A 10,449-nucleotide genomic window follows, 5' to 3' on the forward strand; every position below is an offset into this window, starting at 1 on the left:
AGTGGTGGAATTTCTTAAACAGTACCTTATAGACACGTAAGGACCACACAGGGTACTACTTCATTAATCAGATTCATAAATCCAATCATGTAAATATTACATTGGCTAAGTTAAAGAAAGTGAGACATGAAGATTCCAGCTTTTTTTATTTTTTCCCATTTTACACAAAGTAGAATAATACAGGATTAAAACTGCAAAAGTAGTTAATCAGTAGAACATGTATACACAAAAAAAATCCAGATAGGAAGACAGGCTTATTTACAATGAAAGTAAGGTAAAATTAAGGTAGTTTTCTTATGAAATATTAAAAAAAAAAAAAAAAACATATGCTACAATGGGCACCACTGTTTACAGCAATATTAAAGAGGAAAAAACACTTATTTAATAGGGACAGATATACCACAAGGTACAACATCAGTGCAATAAATTCACAAAACTATATTACAGCTAATCAGTTTAAGAATTGTTCCCAAGTCAGTCACATTTTTTGGCCCTCAGAAGTTCATTCCTACAGATTTCAACTACTCTAAATTTCTAGCTACCAACAAGTTAAGAATGATAAGAAGAAGCTTTCCAAGGAGTTACGAAATCTTTGTAGACCACAGGCCAACTATCATCACCTCAAGTCTGCTCTCACCAACAGCCCTTGTATTTTTCAGGGAGAAATCTCTAGGAAAAAAAGTCAGACACCAGTGTAGTCACTATCTCCCATGTCAAACCTAGGGGACTAAAATGGCCAGTATTACCATAAAATGAGAATTTTAAGGTTTACCTTAAAAGGCTTATTCTGGTCTCAAAAATTAGATAAGATTATCTTCTACTGAAATGAATCTTAACTAAACATATTAGACTGCTGTCCTTTTGCTGGTCTTAGAGTAAAAATCATAGACATGAGTCTTAACCTACTGTATACTATAGCTAAAGTCAGCTGAAAATCTGAAATTAAAAGTATGCTAGAAATCCTAAATGTAATCTTGTGGAAGTCTGCTATTCAAAAGCCCTTAAGGATTTACTAACTTCGAGTCTAAGTGCAAGGGGACAAAAGCTTAAGCCTGTCAGACATTCCTTTTTTTGGACAAAAAGATCAAAGCTTCCTACAAATTGCTAAGCTTTGCAGAAGGGAGAAGCCTACACGTACTAGCACATGGAATCAGTTTCATTTTATTTCATGGGGACTCTTCTCCCACCGGAAAGAAACAGAATGAGGAATGAATCTTAATTGGTCTCTTCATCAGAAGTGGTAAACTTGGTCTCTATATTCATGAAGTCAGACAGTTTTCTAAGCAGACTGTGGAAGCAGACAGAACCAGCTTCCTGTAGACACAGACCACTACATGGTATCTAAGCTAAAGCAAAGATGAACAATTATCCAGATTCACTTGAACTGTACTAAAGGGCAAGGTTCACCACTACAAAAGGAAGTTGTCTAAAAGCAAGAATTCAATTAACACTGGGTAAGAAAAATCAAAAACAAATTATACACACTAATGAGTTGTCCATGAAGCCAACTGCTAAGAATGCACTCAACTATATGCAACATGAAGACACTGCACAAAGCCTTACTTGGGGAGTCTGAATTTCTATCAACTAAGTGCAGAGTGAGGGAGAGCAAAGAGCTACTTCCGTAACATTTTAGTATCCAGATAGTACAGCAGAAACCATTCCCGGAGCAATGGGTGCGCCACTAATCACCCTGATTAAAGCAGATGAATCATTCATTTTTCTTTTCTTTTTGTTTGAGAAGTTTGTTTATCTCCCTCTTGGCCATTCCAATGTACTTCGAAATGATTCCATGCTGGTTTAGTCCAGGAAGCAATAGCAAGGAAGTCACTTAAAATAAATTTTAAAAAAGCAACATTAAGGAGGCAGCAATTAACTTGCTAAAGGTTATTATTATTATTTTTTGAGACAAATGGCTGATCTCAGCTCACTGCAACCTCCACCTCCCAGGTTCAAGCGATTCTCCTGCCTCAGCTACCCAAGTAGCCAGGATTACAGGCATGCGCCACCACGCCCGACTAATTTTGTATTTTTAGTAGAGATGGGGTTTCTCCATGTTGGTCAGGCTGGTCTCAAACTCCCGATCTCAGGTGATCCGCCCGCCTCAGCCTCCCAAAGTTCTAGGATTATAGGCATGAGCCAACCGTGCACAGCGACAACTCTTACTCTTGTTGCCCAGGCTGGAGTGCAGTGGCACAATCTCCGCTCACTGCAACCTCCACCTCCCGGGTTCAGAGATTCTCCTGCCTCACCCCGCCAAGTAGAGTAGCTGGGATTATAGGCGCCTGCCACCACACCCGGCTAATTTTTGTATTTTTAGTACACACGTGATTTTGCAATGTTGGCCAGGCGGTCTCCAACTCCTGACCTCAGGTGATCTGGGGGTGTGTGTGTGTGTGTGTGTGTGTGTGTGTGTGTGGTGCAGTGGTGTGATCTCAGCTCACTGCAACCTCCGCCTCCTGGGTTCAGGTGATTCTCATGCCTCCGCCTCCCAAGTAGCTGGGACTACAGGTGTGCACCACCACATCTGACTAATTTTTGTATTTTTAGTAGAGACAGGGTTTCCCCATATTGGCCAGTCTGGTCTCAAACTCCTGGCCTCTAGTGATCCACCCACCTCAGCCTCCCAAAATGCTGGGATTACAGGCTGAGCCACCGTGCCCAGCCAATTATTACATTTTAAAGAAGGTAGGTTCCCAGATTATTAAACTCTATAATGGGAGGAAATAACATGAAACCAATTACTTCCACTGGGCTGTATCCCCAGAAACTTCTGCTCTCATCCCCTCTTCCACCTCAGAAAATAATCATTGCGGCCGGGCGCGGTGGCTCAAGCCTGTAATCCCAGCACTTTGGGAGGCTGAAACGGGCGGATCACAAGGTCAGGAGATCGAGACCATCCTGGCTAACACGGTGAAACCCCGTCTCTACTAAAAAATACAAAAACCTAGCCGGGCGAGGTGGCAGGTGTCTGTAGTCCCAGCTACTCGGGAGGCTGAGGCAGGAGAATGGCGTGAACCCGGGAGGCGGAGCTTGCAGTGAGCTGAGATCCGGCCACTGCACTCCAGTCTGGGCGACAAAGCGAGACTCTGTCTCAAAAAAAAAAAAAAAAAAAAGAAAGAAAATAATCATTGCTTATTACTTTCTACTTTAGTTTGTGCATTACTTTCTACCTTAGTTGTTGCATTGTTTTCACTTTCTATGAGACCATAATCATCTTTCTATATTCCCACAATTCCTTTTCGGTGTCTAAAACTTAGGAAGTTGTTTATTGACGAAGTTACAGTTCAATTTCACTGGCCAGGATGTGCCTGTAGTTTTTCCTCAAAGACTTACCTATCAGGTAGGTGAGAAGCAGGTTGTGGACTTGTTGTCCCACCCAAGCAACCGCAGCAAGAGAAACGATCATGGTCATGAAGTACTAGCAATGAAAACAACAAGAATTTAATATCAAAACTTCATTATGACACCATAAATATATGTAATTTTTATTTGTCAATTAAAGAAGAGTGTGTTTCAAAGTTCAGGAAATCATTTAGCTTTTATTATCACTTTTCTTTAAAAATTCTTAGATTTAAAAACCTATTCCATTGGATCTACTTTATAGAATTTGGGTATGTTGCTTCCTAGAATTACTGCAATTCTATATGTAAATATTTTATGATATAAATTATACGATCTTTTCAGTTAATAACGTCATAGAGCAGCCTCACAACGTGAAGCTGACAGATGAGAGAACAGATGAACAGATGCTTTCCTTTTTTTTTTTTGAGACAGAGTCTCATTCTGTCACAAAGGCTGGAGTGCAGTGGTGCAAACAGCTCACTCCCCAAACACAAGCTCACTGCAGCCTCAACCTCCTGGGCTCAAGTGATCCTCAGCCTACCGTGTAGCTGGGATTATAGGCATGAGCCACGGTGCCAGGCCTATACAGATGCTTTCTAAGCATATGTCTTTTACTATTATTTCAGTAAGAAAAATGAAACAGAAGAATTTTGTTTTACTAGAATAAAAAATTAAATGCAAAAATATGATTTTTAACTTTAAAATGATTCAGTCTAATTAATACAAGTAAACAGTTATGAATGTACTTAGGAATTAACCAATGAATAAACTTCAAATAACTATTAAAACAAAAGGCAAATTGACTCAAATCTTAACATTTTACTGTACTTAAGTCAAAGCAAAAAAAGTACCATCTTAGGTTTTTCTTCCTTTAGCGTGAAGAGGCGTTTCCACCAACCCACAGCTCTGCGTCGAGTTTTTACTAGATTGCTGCAAATTTCATGGAATCTTTGCTGTTGTTCAGTGGTCCTAGAAAAAGAAATTTGCCTTTTGCTATAAACAAATTGCTACAGTTGACCAAAACACACCACCCTATTCAATTTAAGAGCTATCTTCTAAAGAAAATCCAAATAAAAACAATGTCTCACCATTATCTTACGTAGGTGAAATAGTCCTTCCATCATTAAGACACCTTTTATAGCACAGGAGTAAGTTTTTACGTAAACTGTGTAAGAGCGTATGAGAGCAAGAGTGTGTGTGTGTAATAAAGAAATGATCATCTATGGCTCTGAAGCCACATTTATTTAATGGTAGTAAAAGACTCATGACTTCTATGGGCCATAGAGAAATCAGTATAAATTTGATTTTGCTATTCCTAAATATTCTTTAGATCCTAATAAATTCTGCACTATACCTATCAGAATCCCACCAAACAGCTGTATTTGAACACTCTTTAGTAAGATACTAACTACTAGCATTTAACACATAACACCCCCAACTGGGCTTCATACATTTGATGACAAGGCAGCAATAAACAGCTCAAATCTAAATTCTTCTTCATAAATTTAGTCCTAGGGGAGGGAAAATATAATCAACAAACAACACAGCAGTAAAAATCCAACAAGAGACCCTCCAAGAAAACCTTTTATGTATATAGTTTTTCTTGGTTCTGATTTTATTTTTATTTTTTTGAATTGCCTTTGCACTGTCTTCGCTACACAGCTATAATGGCTGCTATTATTGCCCTGTGCTGAGCTGAGGGATGTGTTGCCTTTTCTTCTCTAGCCCTCATCTCTGTAAAACTGCAGTGATAGATAAAGTAGAAAATTTCTGCTGAGCCCTGGAACTTCTTTTTCACAATGAGGCGTGATTTCTTGCCCATGGTCAAGGCTAGACTGTGGCTATGCAAAAGAGCGTTCTTTCTTCCTTGTAAGATCAAAAAATAAACAAAATCTGCTCTATCAATAACTGAGTCACACCATGAAACGATCAGTGGTTATTTCCGCAAACTTTCCTCTAGGAGTTATAAATTAGCAGACTGGAATGTCATCTGGCTAATAAGGCCAAGGTCAGTGATTTATTTCCTTTGCTAACTCTGTTACATTGCACATTCAAAAACTTGCCCAAAAGAGCCAACAACATTGATTCATTACTGCAAGTGAAAAACAATTCGAAGGATAGTTCCTAACACTAATCCATTCTGCTGTTGGGGGAAACACCTTTAAATATTGTCAATTATATCATAATTTAAGCAACCTTTGAATTTGTTCTTAAAGATCCATAAGATACACATTTCAAATTCTTATGTTTACAGAATTATTTTGCAGTTTGCTATCCTCTGAGATACAAACAACCAAAGGCACAAGTAGAATACTAACCAAATAAAATAAACAGACAAGGATAGAATAGTAGCTGAGAAGAAAATATCTATTCCAACATCTATTTTGGCTGATTATTTGAATCAAAATTCAACATGCTAGAGGAAGTTAAAATACCTTTAATATGATCCTTATCCACTTAACTATATCTGAGGAGTTCATAAGCAACCATTTAAAGAATGGTATAAATAGGCCAGGCATGGTGGCTCATGCCTGTAATCCCAGCACTTTGGGAGGCCAAGGCAGGCGGATCACGAGGTCAGGAGATCGAGACCATCCTGGCTAACACGGTGAAACCCCGTGTCTACTAAAAATACAAAAAAAAAAAAAAAATTAGCCGGGTGAGGTGACGGGCGCCTGTAGTCCCGGCTACTCCGGAGGCTGAGGCAGGAGTATGGCGTGAACCCGAGAGGTGGAGCTTGCAGTGAGCCGAGACTGTGCCACTGCACTCCAGCCTGGCGACAGAGCGAGACTCCATCTCAAAAAAAAAAAAAAAAAAAAAAGCTATAAATAAAATCAGCAACCCATGTGTATACAGCTTGAACCTCTTCGGAAACACCTGGTATTCACTTTGTTAACTGCCATTCCACTGCCTCAGTGTCTCAGTATCTCAGCCTTAACACAAGATCAATCTTAAAAGTCAAAATATTTCAGAGTACTTAACAGTGCCTGCCACAGTAGACATTTAATAAATAATTGCTAAATGAATGTGAATGAAAATCTGCCAGTTTCCTTTTCTGCATTCATTCAAAAATAATTTGTGAAGTTATTATACTATGTTAAATATCAATGGAAATGCAAATATGTGTATGTACAGCTACCATAAAAGAACTATGGAGTATAGAAAATTCATAGTTTATATTCAAATCAGTTATGACATTCTTTACATAAAAGCAATATATCTAATGCTTAGGTGTCTGATGGTTAGACAATTATCTCTGCTTATTTACAGCATACTAATCACAGCCACCAAGTTCAGTAACTACACAGAAATGAGACTGCCAAATCATTATGCTACCTACCATTTATTGGAGCCAAAAATTCTAGGCGCTAGAATGGGAACAAGGTAGTCAGCCAAGCACAAAAACATAACAAAACAGGAAACGCCGGACAGAACAGATGGATCTAGATAGTAGATAATCCTGTTAAAAAAATTAATAAAGGTTAGAAAAACATAGTCATTATCATTCCTAACTAAACATGTCTAACTATTCACTGAACCCACTGCTTCTCAGAGATATTTGCTATTTTTCCTCTATTTTTCTCACAAGTGGCTTTCCAGAGGCTTTGTGACATGCTGATATCATAGCTGCAGTGGTTAAGTAAATTTCAATGGACAAAAGCTCTTTGGAGTTCTCAGTATTTTTTAAGAGATTAGGGGAGTGGGGGTAGGGGAGGGATAGCATTAGGAGAAATACCTAATGTTGATGACGGGTTGATGGTTGCAGCAAACCACCATGGCTCGTCTATATATACCTATGTAACAAACCTGCACATTCTACACATGTATCCCAGAACTGGAAGTCTGATGATAATAATAATAAAAGAGTTTAAGAGTCTGGAGGACAAAAAGTTTGCGAGTCACTGATTCACTCAAGTGCTTTAGGTTACAAAGTTTACCTAAGTACTACAAATTCTGGAAACTAGAAGTGCTTATGAGAAACACATTCTTTATGGGTTCTTTATGGGTTATATATTACAGAAGAGACTTAAGACACCCCCACAAATGGAAGCTATATATTAAAAAGCCTTTATTAATAAGAAGCACAACCCATAGTAATCTAATAGCTCACTTACAGAAACACCAAAGAAACCACACCCATGATGGCAGGTGGAAACCAGGCTCTTTCCCATCGGAGGACTTTATCAGCCATCAGCATCACTTCTCCCCATCCTTGCAGCTGTTCTTCCAGACTCGCAGTCTCTGCAGCCTAAATACCACCGACATTTAAAGTGATCATTTTACCACTCTCAACATTTTTGTGGTTCATAGACTTCAATTATTTTAAAGCTCCAAATACAAAAAATAACCTCTTAACCAAATTGCCAACTTTAAACAAGTTGGTTTCTGAAAAATTGCAATTTCAAAGATGAAAACCCAATGGGGTTTTTCTTTTTGTTTGTTTTTTGAGACAGAGTCTCACTCTGTCACCCAGGCTGGAGTGCAGTGGGGAGATCTCGGCTCACTGCAGCCTCCGCCTCCCGGATTCAAGTGATTCTCCTACCTCAGCCTCCTGAGTAGTTGGGACTACAGGCGCACACCACCACACCTGGCTAATTTTTTGTAGAGATGGGATTTCACCATGTTGGCCAGGCTGGTCTCGAACTCTCGACCTCAAATGATCCACTCACCTCGGGCTCCCAAAGTGCTGGGATTACAGGTATGAGTCACCCGGCCCGGCCTAAATGTCCTTTTAATGGTCACTTTTCTAGTCCAAGCACTGGGCTACTCTTTATATATATGATGTAACTTAATCCTTATAGACAGCCACAAGGTAGGGATAATTAGACTCATTTTGCAATTAAAGTGAGCTCAAAATGGTTTACTTTCTCAAAGTCATACAGGGAATCATGTGGCAGTGTCCAGAGTATTAATAAAATGAAATAACTTTATTTCAGATGGTTAGAATTGATCCGTTGTTTTTGTCATCTTATTGATTTAAATCCTTCTAAATCCATTAGGAAAGACTTTCTCTGAACAGCATTCAATTTCTAAAATAGCACTTTGTGTAATGGAATCACTCAGATGTTGACATTCATTGCACAATTAAGGAAAACTACTTTCGCCAAATTAAAGTGGCATTTTAGGGTCAATATATCTCCTCAATACAGTGTTTCTTACCACTTAGGATGTCATTTTGATTATACTTCAAATTTCTCTGTGACTCTGAACAGCCAAAAGTGGACCTCCAGGATGAGCTAATGTAGCAAAAGCGCTTAAAGCTGGTTTTGGTAAAGGAAGAAAAAATTAGAATAAGAAACCCAAGTGTCTCTATGTTATCAGGCTGGGTGCAGTGGCTCACACCTGTAATCTCAGCACTTGGTGGGGGTGTAGGGGTCGCTTGAGCCCAGCCTGGGCTGAGACTTTGTCTCTTTGTAAAAGTCATTCACTAGAAATCATGCAAATGACAGAACAAGGCACTTAATCTTAACAAAGACGCTTGCTATCTGTGCCACGCTGAGTACTCATGTGATCTCAATATTTCTGACTTTATATTCCATGCTTAATACTAGTGAAAGAAGAGACTACTATGTGTGGGCACTCTGCTGAGCATTTATATTTATACTTCAATTAATCTTCCCAACAACTCTTTAAAAAGGTGTTATTACTGTCCCCATTTTACCAAGGGGGAAACACACATAGGTTAACCGATTTGCATCCAAGAAATCCACGACCAAAGGCTTTGCTTTCCTTAGATTACATTGCTCTGCTGGAAAGTGAGTTGGGAAGCAGGAGCTCTAGCTCAGGATTTGTCATTTCAACACGGCTTGAGCAACTTCTTTGTGCTGCAATTAATCCTCTTAAAAGGATCCATGCTGGGAACTAACTATGCTAGAAGGAGTGTGTGTTTAAAGGAACAAAGCATGCATTTCTAAAAGCAAATATAAAATCACGCACAATCAAAACTGCCCTGAAGTCACGTCATTGGCCAGCATCTGGGCTCTTGGAAGTTCAAAAGCCCCTAGGTAAATTCTTTGGTTCCGTTTTTCGTTGCTGGTATGTGACCTGCAGTCACCAGGGAAGGGTAACAAGATATTTCTCTTGGTTTTTTTTTTTTTTTTTTTTGCCTACATGGTGCACTTAAATTCACAACAAATAAAAATTTGTCCGCCTATAAATTCACAACAAATAAAAATTTGTCCATCTCACTGCAGTTCCTTCGGATCCCTGCTTATTACTCTAAAGCTGTTTCCAGTAGTCCTGTGACCCCACCCCCGCCAGATTTCCAAATTCCAGACAAACGCCAAGACATCCCATTGTCTGTTCAGCTGAACCCCACTCCGGGTTCCCCACGGTGAGCTCGCAGCCTCCCTGTAGTTGTAAGTTGTACCAGCTCTAACAGAAATTCTCGGCAGTAGCCCTTTGACCCTCCACTGTTGCCCAAGTTTTAGGGGGAAAAGAAGGCAGGCACATCCAGGTTAAGATGAAAGACGGGGAAAGCCGAATACGGCTGGGGCCTGGGCCCCGAAAGCGCTGGACAGGCACCAGGAGGCCTTCTGCCCCCACCCGCACCCCAGGCTAGTGTCGCAGCCCCTCTGCCTCCCACTTCCTCCTTCTACTCGCGGTGAGGAATCACGCGCCCTCCTCGCCCCGTCGCGCACCGTCCCCAGGAAAGGTAAGGGGTCGACACCCAGGAGTTACCCAAGAAGCCCGAGGGCCAGGCATCGTCGCCTGCCCCGGGAGAGAAGGGCCGGGCCCGCGGCGGGTGACAGGGACGAGGCCGCGGTGTTTGAACCCACGGACGTCTGGAGGCCTCGCTCGGCTCCCGGGGGACAGGAGGCCAGGACTCACCAGCAAGTTGGTGCTGCGATTATCTCCCTCCGCCATCGTCTCCGGGATGCCGTCTCTGTGACCGCAGGGTACCTTCCAGTGAGACCTCCAACCGAGACCCGCACGGCGACCACAGCGCGAGGGAACGCCCCGCAGGCTGCTTATATCGGTCGGCCGCCCTTCCCGACAGCCCCCGCGACCCTCGCTCCTCATTGGACAGACCGAGCTCACGCCTCAAGGAAACCAGACCAACCGAAGCTCAGCGCATGGCTTGAAATCGGGGTCAAAGGAGAC

The 10,449-nt window shown here is 41.0% G+C and overlaps 1 protein-coding gene across 3 annotated transcripts; it reads right to left on the reverse strand.

Annotated features, from left to right (window-relative positions):
- Positions 1 to 129: 129 nt before the first annotated feature.
- On the reverse strand, positions 130 to 10,294 carry ARL6IP1 (ARL6 interacting reticulophagy regulator 1). 3 transcript variants are annotated; one of them, XR_013411845.1, is made up of 6 exons: positions 10,177 to 10,294; positions 7,461 to 7,594; positions 6,686 to 6,805; positions 4,197 to 4,314; positions 3,059 to 3,421; positions 130 to 2,443 (listed from the first exon to the last, which is right to left on the reverse strand). XR_013411845.1 is itself a non-coding variant. In XM_015125672.3 (6 exons), the coding sequence occupies exons 1-6, from the start codon at positions 10,210 to 10,212 to the stop codon at positions 1,712 to 1,714; spliced, it is 612 nt and encodes a 203-aa protein (XP_014981158.3). In that variant the 5' UTR covers positions 10,213 to 10,294; the 3' UTR covers positions 130 to 1,711. The 3 variants fall into 3 exon arrangements, 2 of the variants coding, with proteins under 2 accessions (XP_014981158.3, XP_077842479.1); XM_015125672.3 differs by having other exon boundaries at positions 130 to 1,830; positions 3,337 to 3,421; XM_077986353.1 differs by lacking the exon at positions 10,177 to 10,294 and adding an exon at positions 9,945 to 10,116 and having other exon boundaries at positions 130 to 1,830; positions 3,337 to 3,421.
- Between the last annotated feature and the right edge of the window lie 155 nt (positions 10,295 to 10,449).

The sequence above is a fragment of the Macaca mulatta genome, chromosome 20 (genome assembly GCF_049350105.2).
Source record: "Macaca mulatta isolate MMU2019108-1 chromosome 20, T2T-MMU8v2.0, whole genome shotgun sequence".
Taxonomy (NCBI): domain Eukaryota; kingdom Metazoa; phylum Chordata; class Mammalia; order Primates; family Cercopithecidae; genus Macaca; species Macaca mulatta.